General features: G+C 42.6%; 1 protein-coding gene across 1 annotated transcript in view; it reads right to left on the reverse strand.

Annotated features, from left to right (window-relative positions):
• Window positions 1-413: 413 nt before the first annotated feature.
• Window positions 414-23,439, reverse strand: part of LOC144762428 (cytochrome P450 2K1-like) — a 618,298-nt gene continuing 595,272 nt past the window's right edge. The window contains exons 8-9 of the mRNA XM_078647610.1: window positions 10,794-10,935; window positions 414-1,199 (exon numbers count right to left, since the gene is read on the reverse strand). Coding sequence (XP_078503736.1) covers window positions 1,018-1,199; window positions 10,794-10,935 — 324 coding nt within the window. The 3' untranslated portion in view covers window positions 414-1,017. The remainder of the gene's footprint in view (window positions 1,200-10,793; window positions 10,936-23,439) is intronic.

The raw sequence follows: 23,439 nt of genomic DNA on the forward strand, positions 1-23,439 counted from the left end.
CTTTAGGAAGCTGCTTAAAACTTGGCTTTTCCATCACTTACCTTAAGTCTCTCCCTCCCTCTAGGGTTAGGTGCAGACTAGTTCTGAGGTTCTCTAGCACGGGGACACACTTTCTGAGTAACTGTGCGCTTTATAAATACCCCCTGATTCATTCATTCAATCGAGCCTCCTCTCTTCAAAATTAAATAGAGGTCCAGGATCCATTCACTGTCATTGTTGCCATTGTAGACAATTATTTCTCGGCTGTGCGAATCACTCGTGAGTTAAATTTATAGGAGTACATAAAAAGAAGCAGCAAGCCACTACAAGAAAAACTACAACTGACACCATGCTGTTTTTGCACTTGAACGCATTCAACCTTCTACCTTGGTATCTCGCGCACACAACACTAGCAGTGAAGAACAGACAACATATTTTTGGTCAAGTCCACATGCTAGAATATACATTAGCATTGCTTCCTAGGTTTGTTTTATTGAAATCTTTCAAAAAGTTGGTGTATTTTTTTAATGAAAGATAAATTACAAAAATATGAAATATCATACTCAACTTTAACACATGAAGTTAGTCTATGGAGCTGTTTGAGTTTTGTAAACCTTCGTACAATATTTTTCATGATCCGGCCAGGGGATATTTGTATCTCACAAACGTACAAAGTAATTTGTGTGTCAAAGACACTGCAGACTCTTATGTACCACCTAGACATAGTTTCAATATAAGAATACAAATTTTACATTAAAAAGTGCAGTCTAGGTATAAAAGTTGTTCTACAATTTATCTGCTGTCTTCAAAATGCTTCTAGAATTCTTATGATATGCACATTGTACACAAAAACAGATTTGTGTGAAACATACAAAACTGAAAGACATTATTATAATATATTATTGGCTAGCTAAAAGAGATTTTTGTTGTGTACTTAGTTACATAAATAAGCATGAATTGTTTGAAATCGTGCTCCTGCAAACCAATTACGTTCTAGCCTACAAACTAATGTCCTCTCTGCTGAGAGGTCAGTGATGCTCATGAGCGTGCCACAGCGCAGATCTGGTGAGGCATCGGCATTAGAGTGAAGCCTTCTGCTGGAGTAACATCCACATCCGTTACCCCAGGAGGAAGGCGGAAGGTGAACTTCTGCAGCAGGCTTGTGAAGAAGATAAAGAGCTCCATCCTAGCAAGATTCTCACCGGCACAGATCCGCCGACCTGAAACAAGCACATTAAGTAAATCCATCAAGAGCACAAAAAACAACAATTTAACTACACAGCAACAAACTGTATCTTTGGGCACTACATATCCAGAGTAGCGTGCTACTCGCCGAAAAATCCCTTCAACACCCCATAAGGGGTAGCAAGCGCTATATAAATGCAAACCTTTTTCCCTCAATCCAAATAACAGACTAACATATTCACCACTCAAATTATTTTCATATTTCAGTATATTAATTCACCACTGATCCTGTATGGGTTCTGAAGTAGCATGCAACACCTCATCAGGGGTAGCAAGTGCAGTATAAATGATGAACTTATTTATTATTTTATTTAGAGAGCGCAGCATTTCCAGAACAGATACAGTACACAAAGGGCAATAGTAATTGGTAAACAACCTTTACAACGCAACTTTTACCACGCAGTGCCTTTAGGACGCAGCTTTTACAACGCAAACCATTACAACGCATTGCGCTGGTGGGCGCTCTAGGATAGGGAATGTGTTTAATGTACTATCCAACACCTTCCCTACTATCCACGGGGACTGGAGTTGGAATAGTAAATTAAACAATTCACTATCCAGCGCCTAAAAGCACTATGCGTTGTAATGGTATGCGTTGTAAAAACCGCGTTGTAAAAGCATGCGATGTAAAAGCATGCGTTGTGATGTCATACATCCATAGTAATTAGATCATGAACTAAAAGGAGTGTTTATATGTACCAGATGTATGGAAATTATACGTTGGATTTGATATTGATCTAATTACATTTCTAATACCAAAGCTAACCATGGAACAATATACATATTTACAAAGTTTGAGAGCCAAGTGAGAAATAAATCGGTGTCTTCCAATACTACCAGGTGGTTCTTTAGGGCTGTTTTAGGATCCTTGAGTGGCTAGGAAGGGGTCATATACAGCAGAAAGAACAGAATCTAGTTGCAGCAAAGGGTATTTTTGGTGAGACTAGGAGGTTCTGGTTAGCATATATTAGGTGAAAAGCATTAGAGAGCCAACAGAGGTGCCTTGGATGGCTTTCAATATTAGCATCAGAAGCTGAAAAGGCACTGGTTTTGGTTGATCACCAGCCAAATTAGAGGTGCCTGCTTTGTTTATCCTTGTGCATATGCTCGCTCAATCTCCCTCCCCATCGCCCTTTTACATTATCCCTCTACCCTTCTACACGCCATGAACCAAAAGATGTAACTCGTAATTGGCATACCTACTGTAACAAGGTGTTACTTGTAACCTATGTAACCCTACTAGCCTGACTCCCTAAAATAGCCCCCTCAAGTATGCTCTTGTCCAAAGTACTCCTACTCCCCTTGTTGGGGATGGATCCAGCATTTTTGCCCTGGAGTCTCAGAAACCCTTCTAAGAGAGTTCACAGTGACAAGGGAGTCTCACATAGTGGAGGACAGGGATTGATCCCCTTACCACTGATAACTGTCTCCTAACCTACCGGAAGTAGGACACGGTCCATGCTGGATATTCTCCCCCCTCCTCCTCCTCCTCCCTCCTTCATTCTTCTAACTGTGCCCATGACCAATGCACTACTCTCCCCTTGTTGGGAAGAGATCCAACATCTATGCTCTGGAGTCTCAGCAACCCCGCTGAGAGAGTCCACCGGGACAAGGGAATCACACAAAAGGGAAGACTGGGAATGATCCCATTAACACGGGGAGCAGTCTCCCACCCAGCCGAACATTAGACACAGTTACTTCCTCGTCTCCCCGCTGTGTCTCCTATCCCCTCCTCTTCCCTCCTTCATTCTTTGCTTGCCTCCCCTATTACTTTCCTCTCTCCCCTGAATCTCTTTCCCCCTGCCTGCTTTGTTTTTTGTGCCTATTCTCCGCTTAATCATCCTCCCCGTCGCCCTTTTACATGACCCCCTTACCCTTCTACATGCCATGAACCAACAGATGTAACTTGAAATTGATGGATCTTCTGTAACAATGTGTAACTTGTAACCTATGTAACTCGCCTCATGTAAAGCGCTCTGATACCTCCGGGTCTACCAAGCGCTATATAAAACTCAAGTAAATAAATAAATAAATATGTTGAGGTAGCGCTGTGTTTTGCGACTTTGTATGATGGTCCAGTTGTAACGTTTAAGGTGTTCACTAGAGAGCAGTGGGAAAGGAAGTCTATTGTAATAATGTAATTTGATAAGGGAGATTGCATTCCTTGCTTTGGTTGTGTGGAAAGGGATGCATTGGTGAATTGTGTGTGTATTTAGTTCTTGATAAATAACTGAAGTGGCAGTCCCCACGATATAAGGTTTCAATTCTTAGAGAGAATCAATAGAACATCAAGTTTCCAGCAGAGGAGGTGAAAGCCAGGGCAATGGAAGGGATGTTGATTAAGTTAGTTGTGGAGGTGGGTTTAAATCTCCATCAAGGATGCGTTTATTATTATGACACCAGGAGCAAACCAGGAACGAAGTGTAGAAAGACAATAATATATTTGTTCCTTGTGGAAGAATGAGATAGTTGTAAATGAGAACACAATGTGTGTGGGTCATCAATGTATAGATGAGTTGGATGAAGGCAGTTTGAAATTTCAAGCAACAGAAAAGGAAAGGTCAGAGAGGTAAAATGCACATTAATTGAGGCATAGACTGTGATTAAAAGGGTATTTAGGAAGGGTTTAAATTGGAGCAATCACAGTATCAAAAATAGCAGTGACAATGTGGAGCATAGGCGTGGTTAGAGTTGTCTATGGTGTGCCAAGGTGGTAAAATGTTCTAAGTGTGAGAGTGCAGTTTCTGTGGAGTTGAGAGAATGGTTTCAAATTGCAAAATATTGAACAGATTGTTAGGGGACAGTTAAATTGTGAGGTGATTACAAACTATTTGTTCTACAATTTTGGTGACAAAATGGAGTTGGGATACTGAGCAGTAGAAGGGGAGCAATAAATTCAACCCGAAAGCTTACCACTGACGTCAAGTGCACAGAGGAAGACAGTGCCCTAACTCACAGTCAGGCAGTATGTTGTAGGATGCTCTGCTAGTCCCAGACTGCACTGGCATTCCCAATGTTGCGGTCACCTGGAGGGCATTTCAGAAATGATGAGAAGCTTTGGGCGAGATAGGGGGCGAGTTAGAGGAAAGGGAAACAACAAGCTTTCCAAAACGGTTGTGCTTCCAGATATTTCTGGCTCAGCTTCCCAAATCTTAGATAAAGCTGAGTCTTTTCCGGTGATGTCAGACCGTGCTTGTGAGGCAATAATGATATGTGGTATATTTCAATGACTTTAAAATGTATTAATATGTTTTTATTCAGCTTTTTTATGTAAATTGTTAACCGTGGTGTACTTTTATGACTTTGGTTAGCCAAATAAAGTGGTTTGATTGATTGAGTGCTGGATGTTTTCACAGTGAGCACATTCCCTTTTCATCCTGCCCATCTCCCACTCACTACTACATTTGCTTCTGACATTTACTCCTGATATTCTCTTTCATTTACTGGATGTCCTCCTTCTTCTTCTTCTTCTCTGACATCAGGTAGAGCTTGATGCTTAGCTTATCTACATCTGAATTGAACACTGTCCTTATTAAAGCATAGCCAGATTGCTAGGGGGATTTTTTGCTTTTTCCTCATAAAAAGGAATCCTTTTATGGAGACACTTGAAACCTTTCAAGTATACTACCTGTTTCTGGACAGAAATGTGGATTCCTGGAGGAGTCTGGAAGAGTCTCCCTTTCTTAGCAATCAAGAAGAATACTTAACAGACCTTCCCAACCCACATATTTGACAGGAAGGAGAGGTGTGTATTATGCTATCTTCACAAGAGTCAAGACCACAGCAGATCTGGACGTAAGAGGGAGTTACAGAATTTGAAGAAGTGATTGAATAAATAGGATCAGCAGAGTAGAGCCTTGGAAGTCTTTGGGCTCTTAGAATCACAAAGATCTTGTGATACATGAATCAAGAGTTTCGAGTATGTGGTTGAGCTCTGTAGCTGGTATGGTAAAATACAAGTGAGATCACAGGTATCAGAAGTGTTGGAGGGTAGAGTTGGAAGATTTCTTTGTCAGTAGAGATTTTTGAGAAGCTTGTGGTGGAGGTAGTAAGTTATAAGATGTGCTTGCCAGTCATTTAAATATGGTGATAGTTTTATCATTACACCACTTGCAAAAGGAACACATGCATTATGGTTATCAAAAAGCACATGTTAGATGCGATCAATAGTTGTGGGAATGAGGCAAACTAGGAAAAGGTGTGAGTACGACAGTGAGAATCAGAGAATGTGTGACTTGGTCAAATGATTCATACACTTGCGGATTTGTTTCAGGAAAGAGTTGTAGGAAAAAGCAGCATGTTTTCTTTTAGAAATTGTGTTGGTACTGCCGAAGCATTAGGCAGGAAGGAGATCAACTCTATGTGTATGGCAGCATGGTAGACTCCAACCAGAGCCTTATGTGTCTTCCAGATAGCCAAAATATGTGCAGATAAAACTACTGAAGGAAAAGTAATTGCTCTGTGATCTGACCAGGGCTATCAAACTAAGAAGAAAACCATAAGTAGGGTATAGTGGCACATTGAGTCTGCAAAAGCAAGATGCATATTTTATTTAGAAACACAACAGTGACAATAAAAATGTCAGTACCTCAAAACCATATTGTATTATAAATAGGATTTAGGATGCATTTTTCACTAAAGAATATGATATGCAAAAAGACAGCACCACAGGCCAGGTGAAGGTGGACATGCAAGGAGTAGACAAATGAGGTTCTCTATTTCACATCTACGTTACCTTAGGGCTGGAGGTGCATTTTTCAATGAAGAGGAGGGTAAGAAATCGAGGAAGGTATATTAGGCAGACGCAGAAAAGCAGGAATTTGACTATTGAAATCATCATTCATTTGCTGTGGCAAGTTAAAATCTTGAGTCCCTTGTAAAAGACAATGGTCCTGTGCTCAATGAAGGGCTGACTTCATGTTTCTGGATAGCTAATTAACTCCACAAAACCAAAATGTATGCAAACACTTATAAGAGCACAGTGCCCCATGCTTGGAAAGTTATAAGAAACTGGTGATTGGCGATAGAGGATTATAGAGTTGGAATCACATGTTTTTTTAAATGTGTTCCCTGGAGTATTTTTTTGTAAATGTCCTCTCTAGTATAATGTGGGATACTTGTAAAGCGCACTGTTACTCTACCCGAGTGTCCTGGCGCTGTAGACCGCTGGGGAACCCGTCCTGGTTTTCCCTGTGAGATGGTCCCTTTCTGGGTATCTCCAGGGGGAAACCAGGCATCCCCGGCGTCTGTGGGGGGCCGTTGTAGAGATGAGGCAAGCTTAATGCCCAGAGTTACCGAATGTGTTCCCTGGTTAGAGTAGGCACTGAGGCGAGAATTATCGAGTCCGTTGACCCTGGTCCAAGACCCTGCCACGTCGGGAATTGAACCCTGGTCCCGGGCCGTTCTCTGCTTACAGGTCTGCCGCCTCTAACCAGTGAGCCACACCTCTCCACGTATAATCACTCTAGTTGTACATTGGTAATGTACTCCTCTTTCCACTGAGGAAATATTGTGGGACACAAATTACATATCCTGTATGCATGTACATAAAACTGGATTGTATTTTCATGAGTACTCAAGAACCTCAACACAGAAAGGAGGACTCTAATATAAGAATATGATTCTCTGCACATCATTTCTGGAAAGACCAGAGGAATTGCAGAAGCTGATGTTCCTTTCTTGTAGACTAGAATCTCGTCTTCTGTAAATAGCATGGCCTGAGGTCAATGACCAAAATAACACTGCACCCTGTAAAGGGTAGACTATTGGAAGATCCATATTTGGAGCCACGCTGGGCAGAGTAAAATTCTAATTTCCAAGCCTTACAGGTATGATTGGGCAATGACTTTGCCACACAATTCTGCTGGCCTGCGTCTTCATGGTCAGACCCTTAGCACAGCACTCTACTAAATAATGTTTGTTAGAGCTGAGTATATTCGCTAAGTTCTGATGATCACAAGGAACTATATTGTACCCTTGTAACTCAGTAAATCCCCATCAACTCTCTTGGCTACATTTTCTGTCTCATCTGTGCCCAAGAGGATCACAAAATGTCCCTCTCCAGTCTGGCAGATCATCCAATATAGGATTCTGGTTGAGCCAAAATAGTTGTCCTGCTGACCCCAAACCCACGGGTAAAAAGGCCTGGCATGCCCAAACCCTAACGTGATTTTAGTAGGGTATTAGGTGCAATCTAAAACGTCAATTAAGACAAATGAAGTTTTCAGATTTTGCCTTGCTGGTTTTGCAGGGCAAGGCCTCTACACCCACAGCCTACTTAATTAGGCTGTTTTCTAGCTGAAGAATGCTTCGCCATTGAAGGGAAGGTCCTCCAGAAAATATGCATGGAGTGCTGCTCGCCAAGGAAGGGGACAAGGTTTGAGGCTGGGCAGGATGCTTGGAAACAGTGAATGGGGTAGGGATCACCCGCTGGGACCTTTCTTGGAGAAAAAAGGCTCATTTTACCAGCAATAGTGTAAGGAATTGCACATGTGAGGATGAGAGCTCTGACATGGGATGGCTACCAGACAGCAGTAGAGCACGCACTGCCTTTTACAGCCCTTCATGGAGGCATGAACCGCTTACCACTGTGGTTAAGGGTTCGTTTTGTGGCAGTATATATATAACACTGGTAAATACAGTACCACAATTAAAATGGCTCTTATAGGCAGTGTCAGAAAGTGGTTTAATATTTGTAGGGATAAGGGTAATAAAGTCACTATGCTGTTAGTTCCAGTTAAGGGCTTCAGTAATTTAAACATGAGCTTAACCACTGGTGGCTATGGCACACAGCAGACAGACTTAACTTAAAGACAATATGTAAAGCATTTACAAATACAAGAATTGTTGAGAAGTCGAAATCACAAAAAAAATCTTTCTCTAATTTAGAAAGTATGATTTAATGGACAAAATGACACCACAAATGGAAAAATCCAATAAGTGGTACATGAGATATAGCTTTTTAAGGATTTAGGGAACAATAGCCCCCTAAAATTGAAAGTGCCAATATTAGCCAGTGGTCACGGTAGACGAGCACCTAGGTGCGATTTCAGGTCAAGTGTAATAAAGCGCGGGTCAGATACACCAAACAAGTTTGACCTAGTCAGAAGTTTTTACTTGGAACTTTGTCTTTTTCAGGAAGTCAAAATCCTTCAGCAAGGTAAGGCAGCATGCTGTATCTGAGGAAGTCCACACAAAGTCAGATAAGAGTTGGATGGTGTTCAGCTGAAGCTGTTGGTTTTCATGGGAGCATCGTAGGAGAAATTCAAATTTTGTTCCCAGGGACGTTCTCTTGCTAGTTGGATACTTTTGACTTACTCTTTTTCTAGAGCTTAGCAGGACAAGGCTGCAGCTGTACCTGATGTTGTGTACCCCAAGGCGAAACACCTTCTCTTCAAGGGCCTGCTGAACCTGATTTGCTGCTGTAAACAATCTCCTAGCTCTGTCGGGTCTCACCTTTGGTGGAGGGAATGGGGTGATTTGTCCCAGTACTCCAGAAGGCTTTGATTCCAAAAAGTGTCTACGTACCAGGTTTTTAGAGGAGATAGAAGTCCAGTTTGAACCATCACAGGGGGCAGCACTCAGATGTCAAAATTCACTGCACCACAGTCTACCAAAATGAGGCAAGACAGGTTCAGTTAGTACTGGCCAGCTGAGCCTCTTGCAGCTTCTTATGTCAATGTAGCCACACAGGAGGTCACACAACTGATGTTGGGAATCCACTTCTTTGTCCTCGGTACAAGTGGGACTAGATCTAGTTCTTTATTACTCATCATAGGTCACAAACAAAAGGTGCACTCCTTCCTGTATTCTTCCACAGGTCCACAATGTTCTGAAGAGTGTTCCTGAGGATGCCACATATATGCCTGACACTCGCTAGAGGATGGGTTGACTTATAGCCCCTCCATAACCAATGGGGTAAAAGTTCCAAGAGGTCACTTTACCCAGTTTTGCAACAGTTCCCATTTGCCCCACTGAAAACAGTCTCTCCTAAAGAGCCCCTCACTCTCAAAATCCAAGATGGAGAAACCCTTCTCTTCTTGTGCAGAGTCTGTGTGTACACACAGATATGTGGTCAGTGTCATGAGCAGTCCCGTCCTCCTTGGTTACTTCAAAGTAGTTCTGGGGGCAGATCCTCCCCAATGGGGCTGGTGCCTGACAACTGAGAGTATAAAAGCTAGAAACTAGAACCTTTCCAGGTGTCACCTAACATTTGCTTGTGATGAAATGGAAAGGCCCCTTTGAAGTATAGTACGCTCCTTGGCTGACCCCAACTCTTCTTCCAAAAAGGGCAGCAACAACACCTTCCCACACCCAGGCCTTTGCCTCATGCTCTGGAAGCAATGTACTCTGTTCCAAAGGTACTATTCACTGGATGGGCTACAGTTGAAGGGCTAATGCAAAGTAACCCCCAGGATCTTTAGACAGGAAATCTGTCGCTTTCTAAAAGTTACATTATTAATATTTGTTAGAAATCTGACTTCTCCATTAGGTTGGGATTTTAATAAATATTAGAAGCAGGTGTATAATAATTTTTCAATCTGACTCATAACCGGAGATAGCAGAACTAATTAATATTGCTTCCCAGTGTTCTTCTATTGGCTAGTCAGCCTTGCTACGGTTCAAATAGCTTTTGGATGCTAGTCAGCGTACTGACCTGCTAACTTTACATTTCCACATGTCCTGTCCTACTTTTAAATTCCAGGTGCCCTGACTTCTGGGCTACAAGGCCCACATAGAGATGAATTATTAATATTCATGCAAGGCTTTCTCCTGAGTAAAATGGTTATTTTGGCAGGTCCGTTGCAGGTTTTGAAATGCAGCAGCCAGGCTGCAGTCGTAAGCCTGGAGTCATGTTTGCCTGGTCACACTTGTGAATGTTGCAATAGTGCTTTAGTCCGTGGGTGGTATTAGACTTTCCTTACCATTGGTGCATTTTGGACACCATATGCTATAGCCTTCTAGGATTGCTAAAAACCAGCAGCATCACTCCACATAAAAATGGGTTTAACTAATCAGAAAGAGTTAGTTTCTCACAAGCAGGGAATAAAAAAGCCTCACCGAGGCCTATCCTGGACTTGTGTGAGCAGGATTAGGAGCACCACTTAGATGTGGGAAGTCATCTCATTTGGGTGAGGATTTGCATGCTTGTTATGCTAAACAGAGAGTAGTACCGATACAATGAAAAAATTACTAGTATTATCCCAGCTATATACTTTTGTGGGTTCGTGTGTGATTAATTATTTATTTACATGATTTTGAGTTGAACCATGTTGGTATAGAGAATATTGATGGCGGGTGGTTGACATCCAATCTGAGACTGGATGCATAATGTTGTAAACACAATTATTTCTGAATGGAACGTGTTGTCTCGATGTATAAGGTAATGTACAGACTTTTCTTCATTATCTGGTGGCTTTTGTAAACCTAAATATTTACTACACATACAATTCTGCTTTTGACAGTTCTAAATGACAAAGAAAGAACACTAATTGTATTTCATACAACACCACGCATTAGAACTTACAGCTCTGGTGTACAGGAAGATAAATGTACTTAATGTATCTTACCTGCTGAGAAAGGTATGAACGCTTCGTTCTTCACAAACTTTCCTTCTGAGTCAAGGAAATGTTGTGGATAAAACTCCTTTGGCTTTTCAAAATGAGCCTCGTCTTGTAAGACGGATGCCAAGAGAACAGTGACGGCAGTTCCCTATGAAAGAAGAACAACTTTTAATTAGATTGAATGAAAGATGAATGCAGTAAATTAAATATGGATTGAACTTCTTCTCTAAGGTGCTGGGTGTATAGGGATTGCAGTAACACATCTGCAGTAAGCCATTGCTACATAATGTTTGAGGAGCTTGAGGAACATACTAGAATTCCTGAACATATTCTAGACTGGATAGATCTTTCCTCTACATCCTCAGTCAGCATGTTTAAATACAGTCAGTTGAATCATCTTCTCAATTAGTATGCTGAGGTGTACCGCAAGGTTCATTATCCAGCATGTTCTTTATGCAAGCCTAATGGTTCAACTCCTAGGTCAACATAAAGTGAAACTACACATGTACACTGATAAATACTCAACTCTATCTCCAGCTGAAAACATTTCTGCAGACATCTCATTGTAGCTGAATCACATACTCATCTGTAGGAGTGAAACCACTTGTCTGAATAGAAGCAAGACTAAGCTATTGGTGTTCTCTGGAACAGAAAGTAACTGTGTTCCTTTGATTGTCCAACCCCTCCCTGATTTGAATTCCAGGAATTAGTGACTCATTTTGATGTAGAGCTTCCCTTTGAGTCCTAAGAAAATAAATGCACTGGTCAAGGGAATCAACCTTGAACTCTCCCTTCTACACAGCATCCTTTTACTTTAACCATATCACTAGTACAGTTGACAAAAGCCATGGTGATGAGTGATGACAAGTGTAGAATACTGACCTTCCAAAAATATATTTGTCAGAATGCACATTTTAAAACGAGGCATCCACATTCTGTCTGAACCCTAAGAGGAGTAACCACAACAAGCAGGTCCTGAAAGCTTTCCAACTGCTCCCAGTAAATGCCAGGATCAAGATTAAATACGGTATATGGTCCTAAAGGACTAATAAGACTAATGCCAGAGATACCTACAAAGAATAACACTTCATTACATTCTAAAAGGATTCTATGCTCAACATCTGCACATCTCATTACCCGAAGCGCATTCACTCAGATCGAACATGATGGCATAACCCTCGGAGTTCATGGCTCTAAACTGTGAAATACTCTGAACTCAAGTCTCAGAGCAGAGCTGAAGTCATGAAATTCATGAAGTGTCTGAAAAATGAACTGTTCTAGATCTCCTTCAACTGAGCATCTTGTATGTGGGAACTGCAATAAGAATGACAATGTATACCATTTGATGAGGGTGCTCATCACAATAGTAACAGAGTACCCTCTCTGCCAAACTGAAGGTTTGCCAGCCCAATTTTGAGACAAGAGCGCTTCAGTATGTCAGTGATGTAGACTACTTCATCGCCGACATTGACATACTTCTCCGACTAGCTGACAGTATAAGGGCCATCGGGGTTTGGCCATTTGACCACATGCCCACATTTGAGTGAGCTGGCGAAAGGCCAGTTTTACACTCCCATAGTGTAATGAAAAACGTGTTGGTAAGGAACAGTGAAACATTTAAATGACCCCCCACCCCCCTCACTGTGGGAGGAAGCTCCCATAGTGTGGCGGAAATTCGTTTTTTATTAAAAACAAGAAAAGACGCTTTGGGATTTTGTTATTGAAAAACTAGAATCATGTTGAAGGTTTGATGGATAGTTTCATCATTTTGATTATATAGTTTGTGAAAATGTTAACATATTGACAGGAACCGCCATGATGCATGGCTGGTGGGCAACTCAATAAATGTGGTGGGACGGGGACCCTCAGTCTCGTGGGAGTAAAGTACTCCAACATACCTCTGCCTGCCAAACTAGAAATCAGCCCCAAGAAATGTTAACATTTCTGGAAGTCTGGTTAATGTTTAGCCCGCAGATCCTGTCATGACGATATTCTTGTATTTTTATCCTGCAAGGTTGCAAGCTACGTGCTCATGATGTTAAGTAAGAGAGAAAAGCTCAGAGCTATGGACTTCCCAACAGGCCCTTTTTGTTAGTGTGTCAGGCCATCTTGGAAGCTTGGTCCTGCAAAGCATTGACAACTGCGTCATAAAAGTCCTACACTGCTCTGAATGGATCATCCTTCAAGAGATAACAAAATCCTCTTTGTCTCTTTCCATGATAGAGCACAATTTGTCACAAAAGGTAAAAAAACAATGTCCCCATTGCATTGACTGTACTCTACCTCCCACATTATCAGTCTCTGTCGCTTTCCACATGCATGATAATGCACTTTTGCCAGTCAAGGAAACTTAATTGAGCAGCCAGCAGCAGATCTCTAGTGGTTTGTGACTGAAACTACCTACAAGGCTGTACTATTTTGATAACAGGCAACCTAGAAGGAAAATTGCCAGCTCTACTTTGGATCATGCCAATTAAGCTGCCTGAGGTCCGAATTCCATCAAGCTAGCCTAAACAGCAACCCACTGCATAAAATAGGCCATTTTCGCAGTTTGGAAAAACAAACTACATGTAAAAGCAAATTACTTTTTCATGTGTACAGGCATGCACTGTGACCGGGTGCAAGAAGGGTAGAGCTGAAGCTAGAGGTACAGCATAACACCTGAACAACTATCTATTTATTTAGAGGGGGCTTGTATGCCAAGACTGGTGGGAAGAACAGGTCCTGTGGGCACCCAACATATTTTGTCTCTGCTTGAAGCAGCCATTTGTGCAGAGTAAAGACTGGCACCACTTGCTCAATGGTTAGAGCGGCAGACCCTGATGCAGAGGTCTAGCCCGGGACCAGGGTTCAATTCCCGCCTCTGCGGGTCTTGGGCTCAATTTCCGTGGACCTGATAATTCTCGCCTCGGTGCCTATTCTAATCATGGGTCCCACTCTGCAACTCTGGGCAATAGCTTGCTTAATCTCCACAACGGCCCCAACAGCGTTGGGATGGCTGGCTTCACCTTGGGGGTGCCCAGGAGTGGGCACCTCACAGGGAAAAGCCAGGAAGGGTTCCACAGCGGTATGCGTACAAGCGCCGAGATACCCTCATGGGTCGATTTGTGCGCTATACAAGTACTACTACATTTACATTTTACACATTTAGGAGCCCCTGGCATGAGACTCTGGAATCAGTCACCGGATATTACACATGTGAAATACCAATTCCTGCCCTGGATCTTCTCATGAACCCAAACATCTCAAGTCATAGCTGCACCATAGTCTCAGATGAAGCTTCTTTAAGGTCTTTGTGATCCTCCCAATGGAATATTTACAATCGAGGCTGAAGCAGAAGTACTTTTTTAAGTCTTAACAATCACTTTAACCCATCCAGATCACAAAGTATGTGTTTACAGCTGGCAAGACAGTTTTAGGTGTTTACTACAGTCCAAGTAGAAGTTACTATATAGGAACGGTGTAATGGTAAGCCTGCACCCACCGAAACTTTATTGAAATGTCATTCATATATTGGATCAACTCACAGAACAGCATACATAGTGTGTGGAAATGTGTTGGCTTCCTTCAGTTATTGCTCTGTTGGGAGCATCATTAACTTTTTGGTCAGCCAGTGGCACATCCTTTTGGTGATTTGAGTGTCAGCTGTCATGAATGGCTTACTTTTTCCTCTTTCCATCTGAATCTTCATCTGAAAGGGCCATGAGGAGATTTTGAGCAAGACCCTTCAAACTGATTATAGAAACGTTGTTATCAATGGGTCACTGCAATGAAGTAGTAACAATCTTTTCTGAAGGGATTCCCTTTGCAAAACAGAAGCGGACTGATAAAATGCTAGCATCAGGAGTGCTAAAGAGGATCCTCACTGAACTTAGTAGGGGCAAGTGCAGGATTAGAGGAATTGTTGTGAACAACATCCTGTTCCAGGAAGCATGATGTACAAAAAGAGCTCTGGACGCTACTGCTATGAGAGCAACCAACTGTTCTTTACAGACTACAGCTTTTTACTAAATCAAGCACTCAACTCAATACTGGCAATTCTCAGCACAAATCGTTATCCAGAAATAGTCCTGACCTGCTATGTGTGAAAACACTAAGGTTAACAAGCATTCGCATAGCCAATAGGTCTCGTCTTTGGCCCCTTATAAGTATTTAGTTATCCAGTACAATATCCTTGGTGCAACAACATCAAATGTTGCATGGCTAAGCACTTGTAAGGTCCCAAAGACGAGACCTATTGGCTATGCCAATGCTGTTTCCCCGGAGGTACATCCTGTACTATTCAGGCAGGTGCTGTCTTGGGGGGGTGGGGGAGGGGGGAGATAAATGCCAACCGCAGTATCTGTCAGTAATACATTTTCCATGGCAGAAGGGCCTCTGCCACACCGGAGGGTCGGTGGTTAGGCCATCAAAATAAAGCGGGCCGTAGATCACCAAAGTAATACAACCATTCGAGGATGCATAGCGAGCGATTTCTTGGAGACAACTGATCAGATGGGAAACTTCTACTGTACAAGACATGTCTAGAAACATGCATGGGCATGAGCCACACAACTCCCTAATAACATACATGCAGGGCCCTCTAGCATCCTGTTGTTTGGTGAGTTTTGCTGTATACATTGTTTTGTTTGCATGGGAAACAAATTAAACTCTCCATAAGCGTGTTTTGTAAGGGTTCAATTTCCACGTGCTTTCTCTTTTAATAAAGGGAATTTATTTCCAAATTAAACGCGCTTTGGCTTCGGAAAAAAGCACGCGCCGCGAGTTTTGTATTTGGGGTTGTAAATCTTCCATGGTTCGGTGTTGGTTCACATTGGTTTCAAAAAGCAAAGCCCAGGCGCATCCAATGACGCACAAAGATAATTAATCCCCTGAGTGCACTACACTGTCCCTTAGGGTCCATCTCACTCTGCAAGACCTCTGCCAATGTCATCAATCCTCTCAGAGGAGGCTGCTTTCATCTCTACCTTCCGAATGCAGGATGTGCCCTGCCCTCCTCCTATCGGCAAAAAATGGACAGATTTTAGAACGAAGCAGCAGAATGTTTATCGCCTGCCAGCCTTTGGAATCTTTGTGCAGTTCGCACAAATCCTCATAAATATATGAAAAATAAAAACATATCCTGATTTGCCTCAGCCTAGTGGAATAAACAAAAGCAGGAAACACATGCCCCAGATGTGCCGGGGTCTCCCTCATCTTAGTTAGAACTCACATTAAAATAACAAGAGGGTGTCAAAAACCCAAGAAAGACATTAATGCTGAGCACACACGCTCTCCCTTCCTTTACATTTGTAAAAGGCACCTTTAAGGAAACAGGCGCGGCCGCGCGTGCCAGGTTGCCGGCGAAAGTGAAAGCGCCGCGTTTGGAGCAAAAGTGCACCAGGGCCAGCGCGACCACCATACGTTTCAAATTAACGCATCCGCGAGACACGGGAACGATAATTGGAAACATATGGCGCTGCTGCTGCTCGCTCCTAAGCTCCCTAGGCCAGTGGAGAGAGAAGGCGGGACATGCACCCGCCTTTGGCCAATTGCATGCTGTCTTTCTTAGAAAGACACATGCAATGGCCAATAGCGTGTGCGCATAAAAAAAGCACATGCACGAGCGTGTGCTCCGAGTTAAGAGCCCTTACTAGAAGGCTCGCAGAGCAACGCATGCGAACTGGCTCAGGTGAGATCTAAAATAACAATATGCATCTCAGTCCATCGGTGGACTGGGATAAAGCCCAAGTAACAACCAGTGGCTGAGATTTATTCACGCATTCCACCAATCACTTTTATTTATTCTTTATTGTGATGTCCCAAGTGTGATGTGAATATCGAGACAAGGGTCCCATGTTCACTGAAACTAAAACTGGAGAGTCCCAAATGGGCCAAAACCGGTTTTGTGTTGCTTGAGTTCCGGTTTAGAGAGAATCTGACAGTATGGGCTGGACTGTTTCTATTACACCAGGATGAAGGCTGATTTGCTTATGGCTGGGACTGGTGAGCGAAACAATGATGGACTGGGATGCCGCCCAAGTGATTACCAGTGGCCGTGATTGGTTCAAGCATTACATCCATTACTTTTTTGTATTGTTTAATTTGACAGCCTAATTGTGGAGGGTAGGTCCACATATGGGTCCTGCATTCACTGGGTCACTGAGTCAAGTTGCTCCTAACTGAAGAGGCCCAAATAGTCTGGAACCATTATTGAGTTGCTTGGGGTATGGCTTATCAGTTCCGGCTGGAAAGTTTCTATTACACCAGTACCACAGCTACTTTGTTTATGACTGGTCTAACCTGAGGTGGCATAGTGGGCAAAATAACAATGTACTTGGATGCGGCCCAAGCAATTTCCAGTGGTTGAGATTAATTCAAGCATTCTATCCATCACCTTTTTAATTACTTCAATCAGTATGCCCAGACGTGGATCTCATGCTCACTGTGCCAATGGAACCAAGCAGCACTCAGCTGATGAGGCCAAAATAGGCCGAAACTGGTCTTAGGTTGCTCATGCCGTTTCAAAGCATACCTTTGCTAGCTTTTGGGGCTGGGCTGTTCCTATTGAAGTGAGACCAAGGCTGATGACTGTACATGGCTAGGTCTAATTTATGGTGGAATGGTGAGCAAAAAAATGGACTGGGATGTGGCTCAGAAGTAATTACTAGTGGCTGAGATTAAATCAGGCTTACACGCATCACTTTTTATAGGTTTCATTGTGCTTTGCAACTCCAGCACATGGCTACACACCAAACCAACCACACATAGCACAATGCTACACCTTTGACCAGAACACCCATGCCATATATATACCTCACCATAACCCATACAGAGCTACTGTCATGACTAAACTCCTTAAACTAAATCTACTAACAAACAAGTAAATACATACACAGGAAATACTTTTGATAAGGAAAAGAAAAGAGTCCCATGTAGGGCGATCAGACTACACATTGGTGTACCAGAATAGTCCAGATTTCAAGGAGAGAAAGGAAAGCCGGTGAGGGCAGTGGCCATCACCACCTCTAGCCTCCTTTCAGTAAAATAAAAAACTTTCCCACACGGGCAGCGTCTCCAGCACCCGCTGTCACCCTCTCAACTCTCTGCATCAACGACTTTACACCACAAGCTCAACATCAAACAAAACTGGAGCCGGGCCTCAAGCGGGGGATGACGCGATTCAGCGTGCCTGCGGGGACACAAAATGTACAACTGAATGCACTTTCACACACGCTTACCTATGGAAGTGGAGTACATACACACTAGAGACATCTGCTAATACTTCTTACTCCGAGGTACACACAGTATCTGCACACACATGCCTAACTGCCACTTCATACTAAAAATGTTTTCTGCCGCGAGATTTTAAAATACATTTCCCTTGTCTATTAAACACATTGCACACATTCTGTTTCATACCAGGACAACGTCGGGACGGGCTGCTTGTATTGAATAAGAAGGACCTACAACATCACCTAGTGAAAGAATGATTATTACTGTCATCGATGTCCTTTATCCGCTGTGGGATTAGAAACCTATGAATGTTTGCTTTTACAATATTGCCTCTCTCATTTCTTGTGTTCTTGTGTTGTTTTTGAAACCATAGTGGGTGGCTGGTTTCGAGAGGTGGGCATTGTTTGTTAGCAAGTGTTCGGAGTATTATTGAACTCTTTGCGGTTTACATTGAAAAAACATTGGTAGTTGGTGCAGCAACATATACCCTGCCATCGTGCCAGTATGTAGTAGATTCATCAAGAGATAAACGGGACCTTTGGGTTTAAAGGTAAAAAAGAACATAAAACCCAACTTTTCATCAATGTTCTTATCCTGTAATTGCTCAACTCTAGAGTGCGGTGACATAACCTAGAATTCGCCAATAATCAATGGGTGAGATTCCTAAACCCTTGCTTAAGTTACAGATTTAATATTACAAACAATGCTAATAACCTTATACTTGATCCTGGACCCAAAAAAAACATATAAGCTTGTTTAAGTGTTTCTGTTTATTATCTTAGTGCTAAAGCCTGGGCAAAATGATGTGTGTCTTTCTCTTTGTACTCACTTTCTTCTAGGCAGACTGTCAAATATCAATTTCAGATCTCTTCCATGTTCAAAGATGGTGTTGATAACTCGTCAGCTCTCAGACATCTCTTTGGTATTCTTACATCGAATTCCAAGATCTATTGTAGGAGGTCCTTTCACATTTTCCAATTTCATCTAATTTGTATTTCACACATTGTTCCCTTTCAACCCTGTGTTCCCTAGAACGGCAGAGGCAGTTGGTGACATCCTGTTCCTGTTCGATCGGTATGGTACCCTTAGAGCAGCCAGACAGGTACAAAAATGTTCATTGCTTTTTCTCTACATAGCTCCCCTTTGCCATTTAAGTTACAGTAACACTCTCCTGGCAAATGCATACATTACCCCCCTGGAAATCATTAACTGTGCACATTTTGTTACCTGTGTTAATGCAACCTAAATTAAAGGCACCCTTTGTAGCACTTTACTCTCAGAGTAGTAAAGCAGAGCAGACCAAGGCCTAATAAGGAATTGTTGCTGTGGGTTAGCAGTTTCCAGTCACTGGCACACTGTATAAATGTTCAATAAATTATTGTCTAGTCAGTGCTTTTTGCATTGAAAAAGGAAAAGTACCTTTATTGCACACACTATTAACTATTCAGCATTAAATTACACATATGTACAAATATGTACATCAGGTAGATGGTGATGCCACCCGTACTTCATATTTCACCTTTAGTGAGTCAAGAACCCCATACAGGTAATAAAATGTTCATTGCTTTTTCTCTACATAGCTCCCTTTGTCATTTAAGTTACAGTAACACTCTCCTGGCAACTGAATACATCCTCCCACTGGAAATCTTTAATTTTGCCATTTTGTTACCTGTGTTAATGCAACCTAAATTAAAGGCACCCTTTTGTAGCACTTGACTCTCAGAGTTGTAAAGCAGAGCAGACCAAGGCCTAATAAGGGATTAGTGGTATGGGCTAGCAATTTCCAGTTACTGGCACGCTGCATAAATGTTCAATAAATTAGTGTCTAGTCAGTGCTTTTTGCATTGAAAAAGGAAAAGTACATTTATTGCACACACTATTAACTATTAAGGATTAAATTACAAATATGTACATCAGGTAGATGGTGATGACACTAACCCTGGGCGTAGTTCGCGTGGTAGCGCCACGCGTGGCTACGTGAAGTGCAGTTAGCCCTACGCAAGCTACGCAAACTGAGTGGTGCACTGTACAAAATGCTGTTTACTCTGATTGCAGTGCCAGATGCTTATCCGCACTGTGCAATCAGTGCAAACCCCATCTAGCACAGTGCAAGCGGTCGTTTTCTGGCGCTCGAGTAGATTTGTACTTGAGCGGCAGGTTTCTCAACGCGGACTGGTAGTTTCTCATCGCGAGTGGTCGCGAGCATACGCGACCACTCGCAGTGAGAAACCTGACCTCCCCGCGTTGAGTATCTTGCCGGGAGGTTTATTTTCTACACTCGCGATCAGCAACTTGATGATGCCGAACGCGAACGAGGAAAAAGTCTCGCCGGGATGTTATTTTGCTCACTCTCGGTCACCAACGTGACGTTGAGGACCGCAAGCAAGCAAAAAATGCCCACTACGCTACGCATTTTTACACTGTGCTATGTGCAATTTGAGTAGTGCGTAGTTGCGCAAACTATACAAACTACGCAAGCGTAGCGTAGTCCTACTCCCAGGCCTAGATGACACCCCTACTTCACATTTCACCTTTAGTGAGTTAAGAACCCCATAATAACAATGCCCCCCTCACATATCAGATGCAACATCACAATATAAGGGGATGTAATTTTAAAAAAGGCAGGCTTACTGGCTTTGTCAAAGAGGTCACCTTATTTATAAGAACAATAACCACCATGTTAGAAATCACCATTAGAAACCATATTTAAAGGCATTCTTTATTAAATTAGCATTGCACTGTTCGTCAATAAATCTTTGAACAAAACATTTGTGATTAACACAACATAAAAATGTGTCTTAATCTATCATTTGAAATGTTTAGGCCACAACATCTATCAATAGAACCAATCTCAAGTAGTCACTGCACTCATGAGCTAAAGCTCCAGCTCATGCAGTGCTTTAATAACTGAGCACTATGGGCTGAGGATCATAGATGCGGAAACCTAGGGCAATTTTCTTTAAATACATCTTTGGGGCTGCTCACATCCCTGCAGTACCAAAACAGTTATCCACCATCATTGGTGGTGTCCCTGTCCTGCCTTGTGGCACCACAGAGGACAGGAAAAAGGTAGGAGAGCCCTTGCAGGGCATTATGGGGCAATGCTACGTAGAGCAATGATTATTTTATATCAAACACACAAAGGTGATGGAAGAATGCCTGCAAAAGACCACTGCAATTGGTTGGGGTGGCAGTCCAGCCCATCTTGCCCCTAACCCTAGCTGTGCTGCAAAGACATTATTTTAAAAGGCATACACTGGCTGTAAACACGCTCAGTTCAATTACTGTGAGTGACTCAGGCAGAGAGACTCACCCAAAGTAGAGAACTGACAACCAGGTACTTAAAAGTGAAAAATCCGGGATAACTAAATGGGCAGAACCTATATGCAACAGTGAAGTTCCAAGGTTTTTGAAAATATTATGAATTGTGAGCAAGGAAGCCCATCTTGGACCTTATATTTCAGTAACATGAAATTTGCTAGAAAGTGTGAAACACGGCTTTTACTGTTCTTCAGAATCTCTAAGCATCCCTCTTTCCTTCTTTGAAGAAAACCTAGAGGATATGAATCTCTCCCAGGTACAGTCATAGTCCCCCTCACCCCCTTCCTTCTGACCCCAAAGGTACGTCGGCTCCCCAATTCCTTTGGGCTCCGATGCACCTATCACTGAAAGGAAGTGATAGCAGGTTATATGTACTCTTGAAGGAAAAGAAAGAAATCAGTGCCGTCACCGCGCTTTGAGTATTGCTAGCTAACGGATTTTGGGGGCACCAGGCAAGAAATATTTAAAAACAAATTTGAGTTTGTAATACCCATTTCCAACAAATTGAAGCCCGCAGGATGCCAAACAAAATTAAATTATATGTTGGATTTTAACAGGGTCACCCAAAAAGGTTGAAGTACGTCTGCCAGGGAACCTGAAAACCTTAAGAAAGCACTGAGTAGGGATAGTCAGAGGTAAATGTAAGGAGAGAAGTTTAGATAGACACATTGAATAGACAGAGGTCAATAGAGAGAAAGTTCAACTTCCTAGCAGGATCCCTTGAACGTGGCTCTCCCCTTTGCCCGTGCCATGCCTTGAAACGTCTGTGTGTGTTTGTCAAACCAAATCAACATTGTAAGCCCCCCCCTCCCTCAAGCAGCTGTCGGTTTGACTGGAAATGATGGCAGTAGTTCTGTACAACTCTCAGCCACCTGAGATGTCTGCTTAACAACAACAGCCCAGTCCCAGCCAAATGTGAAAAGGATTTCAGCAAGAACCACCCACTAGGCAAACAAGAATATCTTCCCTGTTAAGTAGTTTGCCTGGTGTCAAACTTCAATAAACCTCACTCTGAAGCAAACCACCCTGGCTGCATTCTTTTTCCAGAGGACACGCATATAATACATCTGAGATCTGGCACTGGAGGTGTGTAAAAACCAACCTGCTTTGTTTAAACCGGTCAGACTATATTTGGCAGTGCAAACACATTTGAAAGGGTATTGTAGAGGAAAGGCTGTCCTAGATTAACCCCTCAACTCCTTTTATGGACAGCATCCTCACTCTTTTATGGAGCCGCCTGCCTTTTGTGGGTCTTCATTTGAGGCATTTCTTCTGCTACAGTAGACTTTTAAAGGTTGCGAGTAGCTACTTCACATGCTGAACGAGAAATTACGGAGCATTCCATGCTGTGCCTTTGTAGAGAACTTATAGCAATAAGACAGCATCTCAACTGGTATATCATGCAAGGGGGCTGGTCAAAACGCGAAAGCAATGGAAAGGGGTGAGGGAGACCAAGTAAGAGTCCATAGTTCATACGATACACCACTAATTGTACCCCATGCCCTGTTATATGCAACTTGTTAAGTGGATTGTATACCACCTATTACCCTGTTTCTCCACCTTCCGCCAGAAATATCAAATTTTATAATTGATTCCCTATATTGATTGCTCTGGTGTACGTTACTAACCACACCGGCCAGGCACTATATTCTCCTGTACTGGCCTCAATATCCATGAGTCCAAAGTTAACCATTGTTCCCCTTGCCGAATTATCCAAACAGACTTGTTAGCCTATATGTATCACCACCTGTATGTATTGTCCTGCAATTCGTATCCTTACAACTGTGAATTAATACTCAAGATTTATGTCCGAATATGTTCCATATTTCACCATATCTCGGTGTTTATTCACTGACGGCCATCTTTCTTCTGCCGTTCCTATTCTCTCTCCCCCCGGTGCACCAGAAACTTGCCCTTATTCTCTAATTCTAATCACCAGCGCTCCCGCATGACCCAATCCAAAGCACTCTCACATGACTCTGCCGGCTTCTACATATCCGGGATATTCCGAGCAGCATGCTTGAGACGTTTCACTCGCCCCCCCCCGGACTAATCCCGGCTCTCTGGACCATGACTCGGCTGGTCACGATTCACCCCCAGATTCAACACTCTGTTC

This window comes from Lissotriton helveticus, chromosome 6 (genome assembly GCF_964261635.1).
Source record: "Lissotriton helveticus chromosome 6, aLisHel1.1, whole genome shotgun sequence".
NCBI lineage: Eukaryota > Metazoa > Chordata > Amphibia > Caudata > Salamandridae > Lissotriton > Lissotriton helveticus.